This window comes from Neovison vison, chromosome 1 (genome assembly GCF_020171115.1).
Source record: "Neovison vison isolate M4711 chromosome 1, ASM_NN_V1, whole genome shotgun sequence".
NCBI classification, from domain to species: Eukaryota; Metazoa; Chordata; class Mammalia; order Carnivora; family Mustelidae; genus Neogale; species Neogale vison.
Genome location: NC_058091.1, coordinates 278,630,712 through 278,655,995, shown reverse-complemented (window position 1 = coordinate 278,655,995; position 25,284 = coordinate 278,630,712). Strand labels below are relative to the sequence as shown.

The 25,284-nt window shown below is 36.0% G+C and overlaps 1 protein-coding gene across 1 annotated transcript in view; it reads left to right on the top strand.

The window, feature by feature from the left end:
• The window catches only part of ITGA1 (integrin subunit alpha 1), a 166,337-nt gene that overhangs the window by 120,542 nt on the left and 20,511 nt on the right, over positions 1-25,284 (top strand). Inside the window, exons 13-21 of the mRNA XM_044232119.1 lie at positions 1,146-1,289; positions 2,981-3,238; positions 5,442-5,572; positions 8,741-8,907; positions 10,915-11,051; positions 13,063-13,173; positions 15,156-15,365; positions 17,137-17,217; positions 22,967-23,043. Coding sequence (XP_044088054.1) covers positions 1,146-1,289; positions 2,981-3,238; positions 5,442-5,572; positions 8,741-8,907; positions 10,915-11,051; positions 13,063-13,173; positions 15,156-15,365; positions 17,137-17,217; positions 22,967-23,043 — 1,316 coding nt within the window. The remainder of the gene's footprint in view (positions 1-1,145; positions 1,290-2,980; positions 3,239-5,441; positions 5,573-8,740; positions 8,908-10,914; positions 11,052-13,062; positions 13,174-15,155; positions 15,366-17,136; positions 17,218-22,966; positions 23,044-25,284) is intronic.

Here is a 25,284-nt window from a genome sequence, read left to right as displayed (position 1 = left end):
TGGCCTGTGATATTATGGCAGAATCAAGAGAGCAAAATTAAAATCATGGAAGCCAAAACAGGGAGTTTCAATAAGACAGTTATCAAGAGCATCAAATATTAAACACAGATCAAAATTTGGAAAGGTTATTGCATTTAGATAATGAAGTGTAAGTCTCCTGCATTTCCCCAAAATGCATCCATATCCTTAAAAAACAAAACGTGGCTGCAAGGGGATGGTCCCCTTTTATATTTTTCTATCTTCCACAAGTGCTAGGACAAGACTTAGCCATTTGTTGAGTAAACAATTTTTTAAGGTATTTATTTATTTGAGAGAGAGAGAGCAAGAGAGAGAGCAAGAGAGAGCATTGTGGCGGAAGAGGAGAGGGGTAGAGAGGGAAGCAGGCTCCCCAATGAGCAGGGAGCCCAACATGGGGCTCGATCCCAGGACCCTGAGATTGTGACCTGAGCTGAAGGCAGAGGCTTAACCGACTGAGCCATGCAAGTGCTCCAGTCTTTTTTTTTTTTTAATTTAGATTCAATCAGCCAATTTATAACACATCATTAGTTTCAGATGCAGTGTTCAATAATTTATCAGGTGCATGAGTAAACAATCTTCTAAGTCTACAAGGTGAAATTCCTTGCACTAGTATCCCAAGACAAATCAGTTCTTCCTATTGTATTTTATTTCCTATTTTGCATACATATATACATATATGTATCTATTTCATAAATACATATAAATACATGTATTATACATATAAACATTATATTGAAGCCATCCTAGAATACCTTTTATTGCTTAATCTCATTTTATTTCCTTAAAAAAATCATGGTGGCCTTAGTTATCTTTTCTACTTCTTGGGAAAAAAAGAAATGCTAGGATGAAATCTAAAGGAAGCCATTTTTCTTACACTGAGGCTGCACAATCTATGACAGCTGTTTACCCTCAAGGGTGGGTCTGCCTGTTTACTAGCCCCACCCCGCCACAAGAGCCAATAAAGAGCTCTCAGGGAGAGTCCATTTCTATATTTTGTTTTTATTTCTATGTCTGTCTGAATCTCAAATACTCTTCTAGATTAGGATAAGTAAAAGAAGTGCAGGCTTTTAGCTATCTTGAGAATTTCCAATGTTCATCAGACTATTTGGTTTTGTTTTGTACCCTAGATTGGTTCCTACTTCGGCAGTGTGTTAACGACGGTTGACATTGATAAAGATTCTAATACCGACATTCTTCTGGTTGGAGCTCCCATGTACATGGGAACAGAGAAAGAGGAACAAGGGAAAGTATATGTGTACGCTCTGAATCAGGTAATGGTAGCTCTGAGTTTGGTCGAATTTCAGGAATAGCTCTTCCTTTCTTCCCATTTCAAATAAGTAACGCAGTTCCAATTTTGTGCTCACTTTGGAAAAAGGAGCAAAGAATTTTTCAGAGACCCTTTACCCCCACCAACTCCTCAGTTTTTTAATGAACATTTTAGAATTCTAGTAAGGTAGTTTAAACCGTTAGGTATTTTCTACTTGGAGATGTGAGCTATTCTTTTTTAGCAGAAAATATATAATCAAGATAAGTTTCATTAAACTGCTAAATAAACTCACAGGGCAGCCATTTATCGCTCCGGCCTGGAGCTGTTGGGAACATTAACAGTTAAAACTGCATTAGGTACATAAGAGACTCTTTTTTTTTTTTTTTTTTTTAAGATTTTATTTATTTATTTGACAGAGAGAGATTACAAGTAGGCAGAGAGGCAGGCAGAGAGAGAGAGGAGGAAGCAGGCTCCCCGCTGAGCAGAGAGCCCGATGCGGGACTCGATCCCAGGACCCTGAGACCATGACCTGAGCCGAAGGCAGCGGCTTAACCCACTGAGCCACCCAGGCGCCCCATAAGAGACTCTTAATCGCACAAAACAAACTGAGGGTTGCTGGAGGGAGGTGAGTAGGGAGAGGGTGGTTGGGTTATGGACACTGGGGAAGGTACGTGATATGGTTATTGCTGTAAAAGGTGTAAGCCTGATGATTCACAGACCTGTACCCCTGGAGCAAAATAATACATCATATGTTAATAAAAAATTAAAAATTTTAAAAAAACTGCATGAGCTGTCAAAACAGTTAAAGTAGGGGAGGTAGAGAGACTATGGAGTTGTGTGTTTTAAGGCTGTGACACCAGTTTCAGCAAACTTCTATAGTCTTTGGAATACTTCAGTGGGCTGGAGTGAGATTTTGTTTGCCGCTCCTGACTTTGGACATCACATGTTAGGTGAAAAAATTCTTGATTTCTTCATTAGAAGCGTTTTTTGTTTTGTTTCATTGTCTATAGCAAAGTCAGTATTCATCTATTTAGCTTTTTTAAATTCTTAGAGTCTCTCCAACTAATTTTTTAATTCATCAATTATATATCTTTCATCCTATCATGTTGTTTGCTTCCTCTCATCAATTTTTTTGGTCCTGTGCTGTTTTTTTTTCCTTTTTTCCTAGAACCTGTGTTCCTGTCCATCGTTACTAGCCCTGTCTTTACTGAGTTTGTTGGGTTTTTGGGGGTTTTTTTGTGGGTTTTGTTTTTTTTTTTTTTTTGCTCTCGATAGCTTTGGGAAAAATTTGGTTTTTGAATAGAGTAATTTCCTTTTTGCCCTATAAAGGAGACTATATAGAGACTTTTCAAAGAAGCAGATTTGGGATGAAGGAAGAATAAAGATCTGAACTAAGGATTTTAAACATTCAGTTCTTTGGCTTTAAAAACATTCTGGGAGTCCTCTACTCACCCAGTTGCGTTAAAAAGAGAATCCATTATAATCCTCAGTATGCCTTCTTCCCCACTTCTACAGTCTGTTCTTTAAAATCTTTAACTTGGCTCTTAGATAAGCACCCTTTTTAAGAAATTTTACAAACTTTCCTGTTGATGTACAAATGGTTTTTAACAGTGGTGATTTAGTACGTACTTAAAAATTTCACTGTGCTGTAGTAATGATAGAAATCCATAAGTATCCTGTTTATGTTTCTTCCAGACAAGGTTTGAATATCAAATGAGCCTGGAGCCCATTAAGCAGACTTGCTGCTCATCTCTGAAGCACAATTCATGCCCAAAAGAAAACAAAAATGAGCCATGCGGGGCTCGTTTCGGAACAGCGGTCGTTGCAGTGAGAGACCTCAATCTTGATGGGTTTGATGACATTGTGATAGGAGCACCCCTGGAAGATGATCATGGGGGAGCCGTGTACATTTATCATGGGAGTGGCAAAACTATCAGGAAGGAGTACGCACAAGTAAGAAGTTAAACCTACACATTCCCACCCTTAAACGATAAGTGGGCTCAATGCTAGGCTTGCTTCTTGTATTGCTTCATGAGTTACTTGATTATTTTTTCTTCTGACTTTATTGGGAATCTAGAGTTAATTCTCTTTTAAGGTTTCTTTACAGGAGCATTATTTTGTATTTTATCCTTTTATCTAGTTTTGGTTTTTTTGGTCTTTTTTTTCTGTTGTTATTTGCCGCGTCTCCATGATCTGAACTCTAAGAATAGTCAAATACGAACCAAAAAAATGAACGCTTTTTAACGATATGATTTAACAGTTGCAGTGTGCCTGATCCTAAAAAGAGGATACCGCTTTCTGAATAAGAGAACAATAATGATATGATTTAGCGAATAAAGAAGATGAGGTTATTGTTTTTATATTCAATATCTGTGCTATAACAAAATTGCATAACATTTATGTTTATGAATTAAATTGGTATGTTTTTATGAACTGAATTTGGATTCCTGAAGGTTTATAATTTCCTCACAAATAATCCCTCTTGGAAAAAAATCTGAATAACTAAGCTTAACTTGCAGGGGATTTTTGTTGTTCTGGTTTTAAATTTATTATCAGTTAATGGTTCTAATCCATAAATGCAATTTTTTCCTGCCTAAGAAAAATACCAATTTGCAGAAGCATTTAATGCACTATAAAAGTAGGAGAGTTTAAAGGAATTCTTCTAATGTAATTGTCTGTTTTTAAGTAACCATAAGTAATTAGGCATTGAACTACTTATATAACATGAAAAGAAAATCAGAACATCAATTATTCCTTTTTTATAGTTGTTCTTTTTGTACTATAGTCAACAGAATTCTCAAAATCCATTCAAGTGAAGTTGTACTTTATTTTTCATAAAGTCATAATGACATTAGTGAGACAATAAAGTAAAGGGCATATTTCAGTAACAAACTTTCATCCACTTAGTAAATTATCTGTTTTCAAAAAATTCAAAAGTCTTCATTACTTAACTGAAAACAGGCAAGGTTAACCATGGGAACATGACGGAAGGAGGAACTGCAGGGAGGCATTTCTTTCTTGTGTTCGGCCACTTTATTCCTTCACTTTTAATCCTGAAAACTTACTGAAATGGTGTTTGCAGTAGAAAAAAAGAAGATGTTTAAATCATTAATAAGAGGATAGATTGTCATAAGAAATTTATTTTGTAAAATGGTGGTTACTCGAAGTGCATCTTTAAATAACAACAAAAAAGAATATTACAGCTGAGTTTGCTTAATTATTGGGAAAATGCTTTCCCAAGGATAGGTGAGGATGTGCTCGCTTGTTTTCATAGTAACCAGAGGTGCTGCTTGCGTATGTGATAATCCAGAATCAAACTGAATGAGCTCCTACAAGACCAATGAGGCAGATGTTTCTGGTTCGTTTGCTGAAAATAAGGAAATACTTCCCAATGAGCCGCAAACCTTTCAGCATGAAAAATGTTTCCATTTGGTTTGCCTTATTTGGCTTCTTAATTTATGGTTTTCAAGAAGACCTCAAGTTTAGGGAGGATCTGTCAGTCCTGTCTCCTTGCCATCAGGTTCTATTAAAGTATTATCAGTTTAAACCAAAGCTAAGTCAGGAAGTATGAATATTAAACACATTCTGTGCGGGTATGTGACAAATCAGTCATCAAGAACTCCATATTCATTTGTACCTATTAAGCTTATAGCGCCCATGACTTTTAGCAAAGAAGAACATATACTGGGAAATGTTTTTGATGGCATGTGTTATTTATAGCTACACCCCCAAATTCAGTAAACCCCAAACTGACCCCTGTGACAAACTTCTGCTCCCTCTCTTGCATGTGTGATGTGTTTTCAAGGTTCCAGTATCTTTAAATATCTCTGCATTATGGAACTGAGTGGGAACTAGAAAGGAAGCCAATTACTCACAATGTTTTCCTTGAGCGTTAGACAAGATGACGTTATAAAATTTTTTTCCCCTCTCTCTGGTGTCAGTAACCCTGGATTATTTTGTCTGCACTATAAAAAGAATAACCTTTGGTAACAACTGAGTAATTCAGCTTGTTACCACATGAGGGGCTTCTTAGGCGGGTTTCCAAAAGATCTTTAATTTTTATTTTTTGTTGCCCAATCCAAGTTCTCAGATTTATTTGAAACTGTTTTTAAAGAGACATTTCTGGCATAAAAACTCTCTGTTGGGACTTTCACAGCGTATTCCATCAGGTGGAGACGGCAAGACACTAAAATTTTTTGGCCAGTCTATCCATGGAGAAATGGATTTAAATGGAGATGGTCTGACTGATGTGACTATTGGAGGCCTTGGTGGTGCTGCCCTCTTCTGGTATGTATTTTAATAACAGCCAATTTATCAGGTAATACTTCACAAATAGCTTCATAGCTCAGAGTATGATTGGACTTCCTGTCATACCAAATACCTGTTTTCTTTTGTACCCCATTATTTAGATAAAAGTTATGTAGTTAAAGAAGCTGAAGGAGTCATCAGATCTTAAAATGGAGAAACCATATTAAAGGAACAAGTAGAACCACCTCTTAATTTGGGGTATTTATTATGTGCTTGGGCGCTAAGGTAGATATTCTGTTTTAGGAAAGAAGAGGAAAGAAGAGGGCTTCGTAGAAAATTATATAAACAAGAAAACGTGCCTAGCTTTGAGCAGTTCACAAACTTTTTAAAAGATTTTATTTATTTATGTGACAGACAGAGATCACAAGTAAGCAGAAAGGCACACACAGAGAGAGAGAGAAACAGGCTCCCCACTGAGCAGAGATTCCCATGCAGGGCTTGATCCCAGGACCCAGGACCCTGGGATCATGACCTGAGCCAAAGGCAGAGGCTTTAACCCACTGAGCCACCCAGGCAACCCAGAGTAGTTCACAAACTTTTTAGGGTAATTGACTCTTCACTCATTTACCTAATATGTATAATTAGATAATTGTGCATCATTGTCTGTGTTTTTATTATAAATGTGTATATATATAACATGTGCAATATATATTTTATATATATATAATATTTTTACCATACCATTCATAGATGGTAACTGCACTTATTGTGGTGAGCATAGCATAATGAAAACAATTATTGAATCACTATGTTACAAACCTGAAACTAATATAATATTATATACTCTAGTTCAACTTTAAAACTTGAAAAAAAAATTCTAACTAAAAATAGAAATAATGTTTAAAAACTTATGGTTAAATAAAAATGGTACACTAAACTATACACAGATAATAACCATTATGTTAAAAATGTCTTAACTGTACAGTAGGGGGAAAAGAAAACTGTAATGTGGTGCCTAAGAAAGGAGAGTGCTGGGCAGCAAGTAGCTATGACTTTGGGGAGGGCTCACCCAGAAGCAGGGCTCCAAACCAGGAGTCGCCAGTGTCAGCAACAAAGGATACAGTTTAAACTGTTAATCCTGGCTTAATGTATTATGATAACCTTAACTCAAAAAATATTTAGTGTAGTCACTCTCCGATTAAAAATATATACATTATGAGCCTGGGTGGCTCAGTGGGTTAAAGCCTCTGCCTTCAGCTCAGTTCATGATCCCAGGGTCCTGGGATCGAGCCCCACATCGGGCTCTCTGCTCAGCAAGGAGCCTGCCTCCCCCTCTCTCTCTGCCTGCCTCTCTGCCTACTTGTGATCTCTGTCTGTCAAATAAATTTTTTAAATCTTAAAATATATATATAAAATATATAAAATAAATATAAAGATATAAATAAAATAAATATTAAAAATATTAAAATATATACACTATACACACACACACACACACACACACATACATTATAAGGGCAATTTTTACTCTCCAGTTTTGTTTCAAAGATTTCTTAAAAAGCTCTGAAGACTTATCCTCTTTTATCCCCAGCCAGTGCTTTATCACTGATGGGCCAAAATGACAGAGTTGTACCCTGTCATTATCCAGCAGAAGGGACCAGACCAACAGACAGGGACACGAAGACCAAGATTTACAATGCCAAAGGAGGGATTGAGAGTGGATATAGGTGGCAGGCAATAAACAGAAGCCCACCCCAATTGGGAACTTTCAGGAGCAGATATGGAGAGCCCCATTTTGTGGAATAAATTGCACCATAACCCCTTTAAAAGCTTTGTTGGGGCAGAGGAATGTGCGATGGAAAGTGGTCAAGGCAGCCTCATTCCTGAAGGATCCAAACTATGAGCAGGGAATTAGATATGCTAGTTCATTGCTGGTGAAAGAGCAAACTGGTTAAAATGCATAAGAAGGTATTTGCCAATAAGTGTTAAAGAGCCTTAGAATATTCATACTTTTTAACAAGGAATTTGCTTCCTAAAAATTTTTAAAGATTTAATCTACATTGAAGATATATAATCTTTAGAGTCATCATAGCACTGTGGTAGTAACTATTTTTTTAAATAAATTAATGAAGGACCGAATAAATAGATTACAACACGTGCATATGTTGGAATAGTATCTTGCCATTAAAACTAATGTTCCCAGAAAAATACAGATATTGGAAATCTCTTTATATTATGATGCTTTAAAAGTATGTATGGATGTATATGGATGTGTGTATCTCTCTATACACACGTGTGTGCACACACACACACATCTATACATATAGAGATACATTCTTTAGAGAAAAAGAAGCACATCAAATATTAATGGTGATTATTGCTGAGTGGTAGAATTAGAAATGATTTCTGTTTTCCTTGTTTCCTTTTTTTATGTTTCCCTGTCTTCTATGGGTAAAATGTTTAAAATAAAAATAATTAGAAATTTTTAATGCAAAAGCAAATCAAAGACTTATGTATTCACGAGATACGTATCCCTAGTACCAGTACTTGTCTGTACAGGTATTACAGTGCACAAGAGTTGTCCACAGGCCTTGGGACTCTTTCCAGATTGGGAACAAACTCAAAGATTCCCAAAATACGGTTTTGGTTCTGAGGTTGCACCTGAGCACGTGGTTCCATCTTCCTTCCATCACAGGCAAAACAGATTTTTGGCTTATGAACTGTAAGGAATGAAAAATAATTTTCCTTCTAGCCTTTTGAGCTCTTGGCTGACACCCCTATAACAAAAGACAGATTAACAAGAGAAAAACAAACAAGTTTATTAACATGCCTACCCCATGTATACAAGGGAGATACCCAGAGAAAAATGAGTAATTCTTTGAGGTGGCTTAGAATTTGGACTTAAATACGATCTTACTAGAGGATGGGAAGAAGGTCTGTAGGCCTCCCTGGGGAGAGAAAACACTGCGCTCTGCTCATGCACATGTTCTCTCTCACTCTCACTCGCTCTCTCAAATAAATAAATAAAATTGTTAAAAATAATAAAAAAATAAATCTTTTTAAAAAATCACCAAAGAACGTGAATCCTGCGAGCCCAACTATACACAAAAAAGAATCCCCATCAGTGCATTTGCCCTGCACTCCCATAATGATGACGTTCATGAAATATGAAGATGGGGGAGTAATCGTCATTGTTTCTGTTTGTAGGTCCCGAGATGTGGCTGTAGTTAAAGTGACCATGAATTTTGAACCAAATAAAGTGAATATCCAAAAGAAAAACTGCCGTGTGGAAGGAAAGGAAACAGTATGCATAAATGCTACCGTGTGTTTCGATGTGAAATTAAAGTCCAAAGAAGACACAATTTTTGTAGCTGGTAAGTGTCTTATGTGTACTAAGTACTTTGGGGCAAGAGCATAATACATTTGCTCCCACATGATGACATCCAGTAAGATATTGTATTTTTCCCTGATGATAGGCATCTGCATATCAGATTTGCCCCTGTGAACATGTTGAACCTTGAAGAAAAAAAAATCTACTGAAGAGAGAATATGTTACAGAACCCAATAAAATCTGGAGCAGAAACTATATGCTTATATGCAAAGGTCTCCACAGTGCATGGTTCCTCTCTGGCTCTCCCATTTATCACAAACTACGATGTGCTAAAAACAATAATAATAATACCAGTTCAGAAGTAGAGTTTGGACGTTGGACTCCCTAGGAGCCCAGTTTTCCTTCCTGTGGGTTTTCACAAACCCTCTCTTCCTTCTCCTGCCCTCTCTTTACTAAGACTGCTATTGCAAAGGACATGAATGCTTTGCCAGCCCACTCTCTGAGATCTCTTTGCTCCACTCAGAACGTGATCCTGGTTTTTGAGTGTCAGACATATTGTGTGTGTGTTCTCAGGCACAGTCTAGGAATGTCCTCCTCCCTACATATACAATTCCTGGGGTGTTTTTATAATGATATTGAAATATGTTGGAGTCAAAACTGTGGAGGTCATTGGCTGCAAAAGAGTAATTTACTCTATAAACCAAATGTAAATAGAATATGAAAAATCATTAATCCTTAAGATCTGTTTTTCTTAGTTTGCTCTTTATGTGCATAATTATGCTCTCCAATAGCCCTCTGACTAGTTTTAGGTATAGAAATATAAAATATGATTTACAAATTTCCACATACAGCATTATTTCAGTCTCATTTATTTTTATAAAATAAGTGATCAAATAAGTAGAATGATTGCCTTTTAAGAAAGTATAGGTTTAACTTGTTTTTTTATTTTGGCACGCCTATTTTATGAAACTTATTTGGTAAGCTTCTTTGATTACATGCTTTGAAGAGTCTGAAGTGACTTTTTCATAAAATAGATAAGAATTCATTAGTGTAATACTCCATAGTGTATATGGACCACATCTTCCTTATCCATTCATCCGTTGAAGGGCGTCTTGGTTCTTTCCATAGTTTGGCGACTGTGGCCATTGCTGCTATAAACATTGGGGTACAGATGGCCCTTCTTTTCACGACATCTGTATCTTTGGGGTAAATACCCAGGAGTGCAATTACAGGGTCGTAGGGAAGCTCTATTTTTAATTTCTTGAGGAATCTCCACACTGTTCTCCAAAGAGGCTGCATCAGAAAGGACGAATATCCAACTTTTGTAGCAACATGGACGGGACTGGAAGAGATTATGCTGAGTGAAATCAGTCAAGCAGAGAGAGTCAATTATCATATGGTTTCACTCATTTGTGGAGCATAACCAATAGCATGGAGGACAAGGGACGTTAGAGAGGAGTAGGGAATTTGGGTAAATTGGAAGGGGAGGTGAACCATGAGAGACTATGGACTCTGAAAAACAGTCTGAGGGGTTTGAAGTGGCGGGGGGGGTGGGAGGTTGGGGAACCAGGTGGTGGGTATTATAGAGGGCACAGCTTGCATGGAGCACTGGGTGTGGTGAAAAAATAATGAATACTGTTTTTCTGAAAATAAATAAATTGGGAAAAAAAAAAGAATTCATTAGTGTATATTTTTCTGTCTATTGAAATAAAATCAATATTCTAAACAGGGCTTCAACATTGCTAAACTAAAAAAAATTATGTGAAAACCCAATAAACACATGCATAATCAGAAATTTAATTTCTATGTTGGTGTACATGTTGTATGAGTGTGTGGGTGTGCATATGTACACACACATGCACAGAGAAAGTAGTTCTGAAGGTTATTGTCATGACTAGAACTACTATTGTACTTCAGTAGTGTAGATAAGCTGAGTAATAGAAACTTTCTGTTGACTGTTTGCTCAGGAGATTTTGCTATAATGCTAATTTAATGAACTGAACCATATGAAAATCACCCCAGGCAAATATTTCTGTCATTTTGTTTCCAGATATGCAGTACCGCATCACACTAGATTCACTAAGACAAATATCACGAAGTTTTTTCTCTGGAACTCAAGAAAGAAAGATTCAAAGAAACATCACAGTTGAAGAATCAGAATGCACTAAGCTCTCCTTCTACATGTTGGCAAGTAAATCATATGTTATAACTGCTTTATTCCAAATCAAGAATAAAGCATAAATGTCTTGTTTCAAGCCAATCTTGTGATTTTTATTTCAAATGCACATGATGAAGTAAACTTCATTTATTTGGTCTCTTTATCAGAAAATCACAGGCCTGATCTTCTAATTTCCAGATGCATTTCATAAAACCATCTTTTATCTTCCCTGTGTGTGTTACCAGTCATCCGTATATTATGGAATAGTAGAAGGCACATGGCACTAGTTGATAAGAAACCTGCATTCATTCATTCATTCATTCATTCATTTTTTGCATTCATTCACTTATTCTTTCAAATTGAAAACATCATTTAACTTGTGTGGGCCTCATCTGTCAAATGTGTATCACATTTGATGTAAGTGCTTACATACCCTGAGGAGAAACTATTGGGCCATATTCTGCCCTGGGGTTCTTTCTTGTCCACTGAACTATATGTTTCACTCTTTGACTTTAAATCGAAGAGAAAAAAATCTATTTTCTATCATCCATAGGCTTTGTGCTACCTAAGTTTCTTTCTATTTCACTAATAAGGGAGGCTTGGGAAGCAAATTATTAATCTCCAAAGATGGCTAGGAAGCCAGTTTGAACCATTTAAATACATTTTATTGAGTCATTATATATAGAGAGAATGTTCCCAATAAGGGCAGGAGTTTTTTAACACTTTCTTATAATGCACATGATACTTAAAGAAAAAAAAAAAGAGGGAAGAGTGGATGTAATGACAAAATACTGATTTTAGTGACTGAGACAGACTTGAGATTTATACATGATCCTGGAGCTTTACAGGGAAACAGGCCGATTTCCCCCCACATCTGATTTATTTCTATATTCTTGATGTATTCATATTCTATATTTTTAAAATATTATAGTCAGGGGAGGAAAGTGATAGGAAACATCCCTATTAGTGTACTGTATTTTTCTTCAGTGATTTTCAAGTCAATATTCCCCATAGTATATATCAAAATTAACATATCTGTCAACACTAAGATCAATCTATAATCAGAAAGAAAAAAAAAAACTGGAGTTACCTTCCTATTTACTTCATCAGAACTGAGCATTTAGGAGTTAGAACTTGAATAAAATTTGAAAGGGTGTGAAACCAGACGTGCCCCTGCCTTCAACCTGCTAGAAATCACTTAGTGTATATTTGTCTAAAATGTAGAATCTAGCTATGTGTAGGCACTTGGTAGTAAAAGGCATGATCTAGTTTCAAAATTTCTAAAATTCTTTTAGATTTTAATAAATACATTGACATTTGTTCTGGAGTCAGTCAACCAGGATGGAATTTGTCTTAAAGCTTCCCCACATTCCAAGTGATTTTGACCAAGTTGTTTAGCCTCTTCGAGGCCCGGATTTTCATTTGTAAAATAATGACTATAATAGTTATTCATCTCGGAGCTCTGTTGAAATACTTCTCAATAATGTGTGTAAAGCTCATAATCCCAGACATGCCATAAATGATGGCTGTTACTCATGATATTATAAAACAACATTGATTGCATTCATATTACTTACATATCATTTGACATTATAAAATTCTTGCAACTTGAGCCATATATTATACTTATGAAATCCAACTCAATTTAAAGCAACTTTGCTCATTTGAATTTGGAAGTATTACAGGGCAGTTTTTAGCTCCAGATCTCAAGAGAAAAGATAGTCCTATGCAAGGAGCCCGGGTACTATATGCTGCCATGGCGAAGGATGGCACATCCTATTACTACAGCAGGACTGCTGAGAAGCCAGGTGACTCAACTGGTCGTCCTGAAGCCTTTGCATTCAGCACTGTCCCTTATCATGGTAGAAGGCAGTCTCTCTCTAATGAAGCAAAAACCTGATGACGTCGTGTCAAATCAGGTGCACAAAAATGTCCCAGTAACCCTGACCTCCAGGGACAGAAGAAGGAATCACATAACAAGGTCAGAACATGCAGCAAATATGATACCAATGATAAAATATGTTCTATTTCGATCTATAGGACAAGCATGACTTTCGGGACTCTGTAAGGATAACTTTGGATTTTAATCTCACTGATCCAGAAAATGGGCCTGTTCTTGATGATTCCCTACCAAATTCAGTACATGAATATGTAAGTCGGATTTTTGTTTTAAATTCAGAATGCCTGCACGTGAACATATTGGGGGGAAAAAACCCTAAAACACATAGACACACACATACAACCCTAAATCACTTTTTTTTTTAAAGTAATGAGACTCTTCTAGACTTTTCTCAACTCTCCGGCTTCCTATTGTTGGAGGAACTTACAAATAGCACCTATTTTTATCTCCCCTAAATTTAGGACCGGTTGAAAGAAGGACATGGGTTAGCCTACAGGAATTCCCTTTATTACTAATAAATACCGGGTTCGGGTATGGCTTAGGCATATTGGGTGTCCTCCTGCTGAACAAGGCTTAGACCACAGATAACCAAGTGCATCATCAGCAGTGCTCATCAATCTCAGGCCTCTTTCAAGGGGGCCCACCTCATAAAACTTGCAGAATGAGGATAGAGAGCAAGAATGTATGGCTCCCGTGGGCGCAGTGCACCCCAAGAGCAGAAGAGGTGGGAAGAGCTGTATTCACCCCGCTCCTGCTTCCAAATCCACAGAGTCCATTGTCTTGCCCCTGAGAAAGAGTGAGCGAGCAAGTAGAGAAGATGGGGGGGCACCAGTGGAGGAAACATTCAGGGTGGGGAATTCGTTTTCTCTACACCCATATCTTTTACTTTCACTTTCTTCCTTTCAAGAATAGTGATTGGGTGTCTTATATGTACCAAGCTTCAGAGTTTACAGTCTAACCTAGGAAACAGGTATTAATGGATTAAAGCATGTGGTCTGGAGGAGAATTTAATTGTTTGATGGGAACTTCTGCCTCAGCAGACAGAAGTTGTGACACTTAAGTGGAGACCTGAAGCCTAGGAGGATTTTCCATCCTATTCACAGGAGGGGAGGGAGCAGTGTTTTATGCACAGAAACGTGTGTAAAAGGTCTGAGGCATAAAGGAACTGCACTAAACTCTCTAATGTGGCTGAAGCTGAAGAGCGAGGTGGGAAGGTGACGTGGGATAGGGAGGGAGGCATAGGAAGGAACCAGGTTGTTCTGGGCTTTCTGCCACTGCACAGATTATCTTGAAGCAGTGGAGTACTGTTGGTAGTTTTAATTGTTTCAGTGATAGCACTGGGTTTATATCTTTTTTAAGGATTACTCCAGCTGCAACGTGAAGAGTGATTGGAGAAACCGTGGTTGGAACAAGAGTGGGTGTGGGAGACCACTTAGGAATCTGTTGCATTCGTTCAGGGAAAAATAAGGATGGCTAGACTAGAGGTGATGGTGGCAATGAGAGTTGGAAGATGCTTAGGAGAGAGGTAGAATGGAGGGCTCTTAGTGAAGGTTTAGACGAGAGGGTGGGGCTTACTGGGAAGACCAGTCAAGGAAACTCTAGCTATGTGGTTTGACCATTTTTTACCTCTGAGCCCTATTGCATTTCTAAGGTTTTTATTCTTTTCAATAGAAAATCTCATAACGGGGGTTGAGTGTTGAAGTGTTCTCTCATAGATTTAGATCTTAGAGTACTTGACTTGATTTTTTTTTAAGATTTTATTTATTTATTTGACAGAAAGAGAGATCACAAGTAGGCAGAGAGGCAGGCAGAGAGAGAGGGGGAAGCAGGCTCCCCGCCAAGGAGAGAGCCTGACGCAGAGCTCAATCCCAGGACCCCAAGATCATGACCCGAGCCGAAGGCAGAGGCTCTAACCCACTGAGCTACCCTGGTGCCCCTTGACTTGATTTTTTTGAAACTATTCTACTCTAGCAGACTAAAGCCAGCAAAAAACATGTGTGAAAACTGTGCGTTCTCTAAGGGACTGAAAGAATTTATATTCAGTTTATTCTTTTTTCCTATAAATTATAGGAATAAACTTAAAATTCCTCATGACTTCTGCAGTGGAGTCTGTTCTCTTTATGAGTTGCTTAACTTAGTTTGGCAATGTGTCACTTCACCAAGCAGGTTAATAAGTAATTTTCAATCATGCTTAACTAAATGTTGAAAAACGCTTTCCTGTGACCCTTTTCAGATTCCTTTCGCCAAAGACTGTGGAAACAAGGATAAATGTATCTCGGACCTCGCCCTGAAAGTATTCACCACAGAAAAGGACCTGCTTATTGTCAGGTCTCATAACGATAAGTTCAATGTTAGTCTCACAGTCAAAAATAAAAAGGACAGTGCCTATAACACCAGAACCATAGTGCACTATTCTCCAAATCTAATTTTTTCAGGAATTGAGGTAAACTTTTAGTTTTATGTTTGTTTTATATTTGTTTATTCTACTTTTCCTGCTACTGAACTAATTGTTTTTATTGGGTTTAGAAGAATAGAGAGCATTTTGGACAAATTATTAGTACTCACTAATGGTGAAAGTATGAAATTTTTTTAAAAGTTTTTTTTTGAAGAATGTCTTTAGAGATCTATGACTTTTCTTAGATTCAGTATGAGGGTAGGATCAATGATATATCAAAATCATACATTTTATAGAGGCATTACATAGCTGAAATTGAGACAAACTCAAAGAAAAATATAAACATAACAGTCAAGACAGTTGAACAGAGGTGCAGAGAAAGGAATGTATGAATGGAACAAAACAATATTTACATGAAGAAAAATCAAGGTACCACTTCTCATTTTCTATGTAAAATCCTTACATTGGAAAGAGAGATGTTAAATTACAATGTGTCATTGTCATAACAATTTTTTTCATCTTGGCAATAACACACAGCTGCATAAGATGCTATATCAGCAATAATCAGTACTTCCACATTTGAATTTTGCTTTTAATTCTGATCTCTGAATGAATCCCCCTTATTTACAATTCTTTCTATATGTATATGAATTAGTAATATGTATGATTCACATTAAAAACCATACCCTTATTAATACAATATTAGAACTCTATTGTCCAGTTTCTGTAAATTCAGACTTTCACTGATATTTCTCTCTATTTATTAGGATACCACTTAAGGACATGATGACTAACAGAGGCTTAAAAAATGTCCTCCATTACTACCACATATTTTAGATTCAGTAAAGAATGTTAATTGTAAATCCAAATGTGCAAAGTGATGCTAGAAAAATGTTACCACTGAATTTTTCTCTGGAATGTGGACTATATTAAAAATCATTGCCAGTATCCTCTTCAACTAACTTCATGGCTTTGGAAGAGAGGGAGGACTATAAAAATAAACAACGTGTCTCCCCTACTTCTATTAACAATAAAAACAGTAATAGTAATGACAACCTTTTCCGGAGTCATATTATGTTCCAGGCACTGTTCTAAGCATTCCATTTACCCAATTCTCATTAAGTAGTTAGGTATTTTTGTACTACAGAGATTCTAAGATAAACCCTTTCGGTTACATTTTAACTTTGCTGTAACCGTATTTTACAGTTGATATATTTACTTACCTGGCAGCATTTCCCCTCCTCTTATTCATACACAAAATACTGGCAAGTCTCCTCCGATTCAGTGGCATTTACAGTTAGATGAAATTGAGTATGACTGACCTCACTTAACAGAAAATCAAGCTCAGATACAGTTAGGTAAAATTGAGTATGACTGACCTTACTTAACAGAAAATCAGGCTCAGAGAAGTGAGCCTTTCTCCTTGACAGGGAGAAAGCTAATAGTGATGGAGTCAGAATTGAACTCCTGGTGGTCTCAGGTCCGAACCTGTGCTCTTACCACTGAGTGAAACTCTTCTCACGACAGCCACTCACTGTGGGCTTCCACGTGGCAGTCTGGTATGTGTGGATTATTTCATCCATCCTATGTGGCACATGCTGTTAATATGTCCATTGTGCAGTGGGACACCTAGACAAGATATGTGATGTGCTTTGCCTTACAGTCTCCCTCAAGTAATGTTTTCAGATTTCCCAACTAAACTGAGAGACAAATCTTAGTAAGGCAGAGTCCAAGGCACAGCTGGGAAAAATCTGGAAAAACCAAGCCCAAGCATTTCACCTGTGTGTCTGTTCTAATTCTGCTTACTTTTTCTTCCAAGGCTATCCAAAAAGACAGTTGTGAATCCAATCATAATCTCACATGTAAGGTTGGCTATCCTTTCCTGAGAAGAGGAGAAGAGGTAAGCAGATTATAAAACATACATATGGCAACCGGATATGAAAAATACCGTGCTCAAAGTTAAATGTATAAATCCCTCTAATGGTATTTTAGGGTGATGCAGATGAAGAAGGTTGAGTTCAAGATTTTGAGACATTGGAATCAAGAACCAATTAGTGCATGAGTCAAACTCAAGCGCTAAGACAAAATTTAAAATTATACTTGATATTTTATCCAATAGTAGTGGGCTTTTCTGGCCTGCAGACAAAACAAATCTTTCAATTTTTTAGAATCTTTTAGAACTTTGTATAGAAACTCTTTTTTTCATTTCTCTCTCTCTTTTAAATTATATCCTCATTGATATATAATTCACATACCATAAAATTCACTTATTTAAACTGTACAGTTAAGTGAGCTTTTGTACATTCACCAAATGGTGAATTCTGCAGCCATCACCACAATCAATCTTAGAACATTTTTGTATCCCCAAAAGAAACTCTGTACACATTACCAGTTACTTCTCTTTTTTCTCCTCCAATCCCTCCCCCAACCTCAGGGAACCACTAATCTACTTTCTTTCTTTATGAGTCTACCTATTCCGGACATTTCATATAAATGGAATCATACAATCTGTGATCTTTTATAGCTGACTTTTTTCATTTACCATAATGTTTTCAAGGTTCATCCATGTATCAGCAGTTCCTTTTTATTTCCAAATACAATTCCATTTTGTGGATGTAACGTATTTTATTTATTCATCTATCATTTGTGTTGTTTTCGCTTTTTGGCTACTATGCATAATATTATGAATATCTGTGTACAAGTTTTAGTATGGGGATGTTTTCCATTCTCTTAGGGTGGAATTCCTTGGTGAGGTGATAACTATGTGCAACATTTTAGGAAACTGCAAAACTGTTTTCCAAAGTGACTGCTCCATTTTCCATTCCTACCAGCAATATATGTCTTTCTTCACATTGTTACTGCCTGTAATTTTGATTTGTGTTTCCTTAATAGCTAATGATGTTGAACATCCTTTCATGTGCTCACTGACCATGTGTATATCTTCTTTGGAGAAATGTCTATTCCGATCCTTTACTATTTTTTAATTGGGATGTCTTTTTTTTTATTTTTGAGTTGTGAGAGTTCTTCATATATTCTGCTTTCAAGTCACTTATCAGATAAATTATTTGTAAATATTTTCTCCCATTGTCTTTTCACTTTCTTTTTTTCAAAGATTTTATTTATTTATTTGACACAGATAGAGAGCACAAGCAGGGGGAGCAGCAGGCAGAGGTGGGGAGAGAAGCAAGCTCCCTTCTGAGCAAAGAGCCCAATGTGGGGCTCTATCCTGAGACCCTGGGATCATGACCCGAGCCGAAGGCAGATGCTTAACCAACTGGCCACCCAGACGCCCTTGTCTTTTCACTTTCTTGATGGTGCCCTTTGAAACACAAAGATGTTTACTTTGATGAAGTCTAATTAATCTATTTATTTTTTTGTCCCTCATGCTTTGCTAATCCAGGACCACAAAAATCTACTCCTATGTTTCCTTCCAAGAGTTGTATATTTTTAGCTGTTACATTTGAGTTTCTATTCATTTTGATGAACTTTTGTGTATTGTGTAAGAAGGAGAGGGTCCAACTTCGTTCTTTGTATGTGGATATCCAGTTGCCCCACACCATCTGTTGAAAATGTCATTCATTCCCCCATTGAATTGCTGTGGCTCTTTTATTGAAAGTGACTTGACCATAAACATATGGGTTTATTTCTTGATTCTTAATTGTATTCCATTGATCTATATGTCTATCTTTATGTCAGTACACTGTTTTGATTACTGAACTCTTTTGCAATCTTTGCAATCTGAAAATGTAAGTCTTTCAGCTATGTTTCCCTTTTCAGAGTTGTTTAGCTCTTCCAGGTCCCCTGTATTTTCATCTACACTTTAGGGTCAGCTTGTCATTTTCTGCTAAAAAGGCCAGCTGGGAGTTTGATAGGGAGTACACTGAATCTGCAGATTAGTTTGGGGAGTATTACCATCTTCAAGATATTAAGTCTTTGATCTGTGACTATGGGATGTCTTCCTATTTATTTAGATCTTCCTTAATTACTTTCAAAAATGTTTTATATTCTTCAGAATACAAGTTTCACACATCCTTTGTTAAATGTATTCCTAAGCATTTATTCTTTTTTTAATGCTATTTTATTTTTGTTTGTTTCTTTCTTTTTTTCTTTCTTTCTTTCTTTTTTGAAAGAGAGAGAAAGTGGTAGAGATGGGCAGATGGAAAGGGAGGGAGAGAATCTTAGACAGACTCCACACTCAGCACAGAGTCCAGCATGGTGCTTGATCTCATGGCCCTGAGATCATAATCTGAGCTGAAATCAAGAGGCAGATGCTTAAAACACTGAGCCATCCAGGCACCCCCTTTAACGCTATTTTAGATGAAATTCTTTTCTTAAATTTATTTTCAGATTGTTTATTGCTTACGTATAGACATACAAATGATTTTTTAATATTGATCTTTTGTCTTGAAACCTTGCTGAAATTATTAGTTCTAATAGTTCTTTAGAGGATTCCTTAGGATATTCTATATATAAGATCATGTCATCTGCAAATAGAGGCATCCTTCCCAAGCCAGTGCCTTTTATTTCCTTTTCTTGCCTACATACCTTAGATAAAACCTACAGTAGTAGTTGAACAGAAGTGAGAGAGTACTTTCAGGTCTTTTTGAAAACAATATTTGTTTCCATGAAAAACAGAATAGTTATCTCCTTGAATGATAAACAACATATTTGCATATATTTTCATTGAAGGTTACTTTTCAGTATGAATATTTGCTCCTCCATTCATATTGAGTTAATGAGAGAAATATTGAATCAAAGTGATGAGATAAGAAGATATTTTACTTACTTGACTTAGTCTTTAAAAAAAAGATAGAAATACCATCTTCACATTATAACATTTTTTATTTTTATTTTTTTTAAAGATTTTGTTTATTTATTTATTTGACAGACAGAGATCACAAGTAGGCAGAGAGGCAGGCAGAGAGAGAGGAGGAAGAAGGCTCCCTGCCGAGCAGAGAGCCCGATGCGGGACTCGATCCCAGGACCCTGGGATTATGACCTGAGCCGAAGGCAGAGGCTTTAACACACTGAGCCACCCAGGCGCCCCCACATTATAACATTTTTTAATATAAAACTTCAAAATAGATCTTTGTCACCTTTATCACATATCCTAAAAAGATGACAAACACTGAGTTAGACATCTGGAAATGACAGAGTCATATCTATAATGAAGTCTTTTAGCTCCTCTTTTTGCAAATGAGAATTCAGAAATGTCTTTTCCCTTCACACATATGGCATAGCTACTAAGGACTGAAAAATCTACAAATGACAGTAATTATCACTGAATTCAATAAACCATTTTAGTTATGAAAATAACTAGGTGTACCACTTTACTTTAGGAACCTCATTATCAAGCCCATTTCTTGACTATCTCAAATGAAATTTATTGTGAAATTACGTTTCTTCCCTAAAAATCTATAAAACATATATCATATTTGAAAAAATATACCCATGATTCCTCTATTTTGACATAGAAATAGTGAATTTCAACTCATTTCTACTTCTTCCTCTGACCACTATAATTAACCATGGAACTATCTCCATTTCTTTAAGAATAATAATATAGCCTGTGTTACATTTCAGCATTTAGCGATATTAATTGCAATCTTAATTACTTTTCAATCACTTTTTCTTTCTTTAACAATTCCTTGCTGCTTAGAGTAAAAGCTTAAATCAAAGCATCTCATGCCATCAATATAGAGATGGGAAGATAATTTGCAAGGGATTTTTGCCTGGGCTTTACACTTAAGATATACTTTGACTTCGAGATCTAAATTTATGGTTTAAACATTTCAGGATCATGTCAATAGAGAATAGGCACCTTCTTCAACCCTACTTCTCTGCTAGTATCTTCCCAAAGTCTGAAGACTCATCAGAAATGCCAAGACTTAAATGTTGAGGCCAGTCAGGGGTCTAATGAAAGGCAGGAAAAAAGGAGCTCACTGAGAGGCAATTTGGCAATTGGACCCTTTGTGTGGTATTATAGTTCAAACCCACCCAGTAATCTCCTATTAGAATTATGATTATTATTTCAATGCAAGAAGCATACTGCAGATCTGCAGATTCTTAAGAAAAGATTTTTTTTAATGTAACCCAAAATATATGTGGGAAAGAAAATACAAAAGAAAATTCCACACATAATACAGTACAACCATGCAAATCTCATGACATCTGAATTCTAATCCTCCCTTCTGTGAATGGGCCTAAATTGATTAAGAGAGCTTTCAGTATCAAACTCTGTCCTGTCTGGCACTTAATCACAAAAGTAAAATTTTAAAAGTCTCTATTAATTATGCACTTTGAGCCATCTTTTTGGCTGGCCAAATTCCAAAACACTCTTGTTAGCACAATCCAAGATTAGTTTTCAGAATAGGAAATACAGCTTAATAAAGATTATCATGAGGGGTCTTGGACTAGAACTTTGCTGAGGACCTGTGTCTTCAAATAAGTAATCCAGTTTCTGGCCTGCCTGTCAGTATTTACGAAGAGTCCTAATTATGTAGTTTTTATGCTCAGGCATAGTTTTTTTTTTCCAATTTATTTATTTTCAGAAAAACAGTATTCATTATTTTTTCAGGCATAGTTTTTAAAAATAAGTTAACCTGTACCAGAATGTTGGTATAACAAAAATGTTTTCCTTAGGTATTATTTTTTAGGTATTAGTTTTTCTTAGGTATTATTTTAACTATGCAATTTGTAAGCAAAACTGACTACATTATTGTTATTATTATAGTTTATTATAAATAAGTCTTTTATTTTTTCCTTTTGTTTTTACTCCTTAAAAGCCCAAAGCTTTTTGTACTATTCAAATTAATGGACCCACATAGGTTTTCCCCTATTTTATAATGAATATATATAGATGGTAGAAGTTTACATATTAAAGAGGCTTTAACTATGACTATTTCATAATTACATTGCTTATGGTTGTGGTCTGGTAGAAAATGGTAACATGGGGGCTTAAGTGGGTAGGAGAAGAATCAATGAAACAAGATGGGATAGGGAGGGAGACAAACCATAAGTGACTCTTAATCTCACGAAACAAACTGTGGGTTGCTGGGGGGAGGGGGGTTGGGAGAAGGGGGGGTAGGGTTATGGACATTGGGGAGGATATGTGCTTTTGGGTAAATTGGAAGGGGAGATGAACCATGAGAGACTATGGACTCTGAAAAACAATCTGAGGGGTTTGAAGTGGCGGGGGGGGTGGGAGGTTGGGGTACCAGGTGGTGGGTATTATAAAGGGCACAGCTTGCATGGAGCACTGGGTGTGGTGAAAAAATAATGAATACTGTTTTTCCGAAAATAAATAAATTGAAAAAAAAAAAAAAAGAAAATGGTAATGTAGTACATAGAATGTACCTTCATGGTAATAGTTGATGTAGTATAAATTATTTTTATTAATGTGATTTGAATAATAAAGTGTTAAATTCATATTAATATACAAAGCATATTTCATACTTAGATCCAAAAGTATATGTATATCTTGTTCTGTTTTTGAGATGCGATTAGGTTTTATTTTCTTAGGTAATATTTCTTAAATAACTTTGCAGTTTCAGTCTAGGTAATATCATTAATGTAATTAAATATTTTGATCGATGTAAACATTTTACTACTTTATCTGTTACTAGACTAAAAATATTTTTATTTCATAGGTTACTTTCAAAGTATTATTTCAGTTTAACACATCTTATCTCATGGAAAATGTGATCATTCACTTAAGTGCAACAAGGTTGGTTGATATGTGTGCATGAGTGTATGTGTATGTAAATGTATAAGTATATAATTTCATTATTTAGAATATTTTGCTTTATAGACTCACTAGGACTTCTTACAGCTTTTATGAGAGACCAGTAAAAGTAAAAGGAGTGAACCCCCTTACTTCACAAAAACATCCTTATGATTAACTTAAATAAGAAATTTAGAATTAATGCACCTACCAATATTAAACCATTGATTCTAAGAGCTATAAAACACGTTGTAATCACATATTACTTATATCTACCAAATTGCATTTAAATTTTTTTTCAATTTATTTATTTTCAGAAAAACATTATTCATTATGCATTTAAATTTATTTAAAATTTTTTACAGGATTGCTATTTTAACTTGTACTGGCAGCCCATCAAGTTCAACTGGATCATTAAATGGATTTAAAGTTTTATGATGCCCTTTTGTAGTTTAATACATTTTATCCAAATCAGTCAGAGCTTCTGAATGATATCACCCAATACCCATATAACAAATAACAAATAACAAAAGGCTAATAAGGAAACTGAAATAGTGTCTTAGCTTTCTTCTAAGTATAATCACCCACGGGACCAAAAACTCCTTGAGATAAAATTCTATCTTTTGTTGCTTTATTCCCCAGTATCTAGCATGGTGCCTCACATCCAATAATTGCTGAGTAAATATAGAATGAATAAATAAATGAGAAAATAAATTAATGGGTAAATGAATTCTGTATGCTCAATTTAATCCAGCTCAACAAATATTTATTTGACATCTACTACAGACAAGATATTGAATTCGTCACTATAGGGAATATAAAAATTAATAAGGATTTAAACTTCATGGAGTAAACATTAAATAGGAGGCAAGACTAATATATAAATTATTATAATATAGGGTACAACAAGGAAAATTTATTAGAGAAATAAAAACTGTATATCAGAGACATAATAGAGGTTAAGTTATATCCACTTGACAATGAGACCCCAAGAAACCTTTATCAAGGAGAAGGACCTTAAAGGTTGGGTAGCAATGCATAGGTTACTAAATGGAATTAAGTAGAGCAGTTTAGGAAAAGTATACAGCTTGAGCAAAAACTCAATAGTGAACCACTAGACCTACTGAGGAAATATCAGGTAATCCATTTTAGCTCAAATATAGAGAATACAAAAAGGAGTAACAGAAGATAAACAGGGACTGTGCATCCCACCATGTTATGGTGAGTATTGAATGTCAGAATGGGGCATGTTTACTTAATTAAGCAAACCATAAGGAGTCAGAAAAGTTCTTGAGGGGTGAAGTTTATATACAGAGTTAGCTGTTTCTTAGGAAGACTAATTTGGCCCCAGTAGAGAACAGGTAGGAGAAGATGGGACCAGTCATAGCAAAAGCCCTGTCCCACAAATATCTATAACCCAAAGTAGGGTGCTGCTTTTGCTCTACTCTAGCTTACACCAAGCCACTTAGCACACTTGCATATGGCAAAGCCATTGAGAGGTCCTCATTACCCATTCTGCAAGACTAAACGCTAGGTGCTTGGTCACTTGGTGTAGAGGGTATGTGTGATAAAAATAATGAAAGCTGGTATTTATTATTTCCTACATCTAGGCACAATGTTGAGTACTTTACATGTACTGTAATCATCATTTATTTATCACTTATGATAAATCCCCATTTTATAGATGAAGAAACCAAGGCAAAGAGAAATTAAATAACAATGTTGGCCCCAGAGCCAGTGTTGGTAACTGTTATATGCCTCACTGCTTTTTTTTAACCCATGTGAGTATGAGATATGCATATGCATGTATAAATATGCATGCCTTTACATAATGTATAATTGAAATGACAACTTAAGGGAATAAATCTTTAACAAATAACATAAGCATCAAATAATAAGCATGGAAAGACTATTAAAACAAGAAGACCAAAGATTTTATATTGACTTTCCACCATGTAAACCTAGTCATGTTTCTTTGTGAGGTCTTCATCTGTGAGGAATAAATAAGAATCACTTTGTGATCTCTGTTAAAAACACAAATTCCTAGGTCCCAATTCAGACCTACCTATTAAATCTGTATTTCAAAGAGCAAAGCCCAGTAATCTGTGTATTTAATGACTGAGCCAGAGTTACTTATCCATAATCTTCATAGAAGTTTGAGAAACCTTGGACTATATCATTCTGGTTTTCAACCCCAGCTACAATTCAGAATCAACTTGGGAGATTTAATAATACCCATCAGTG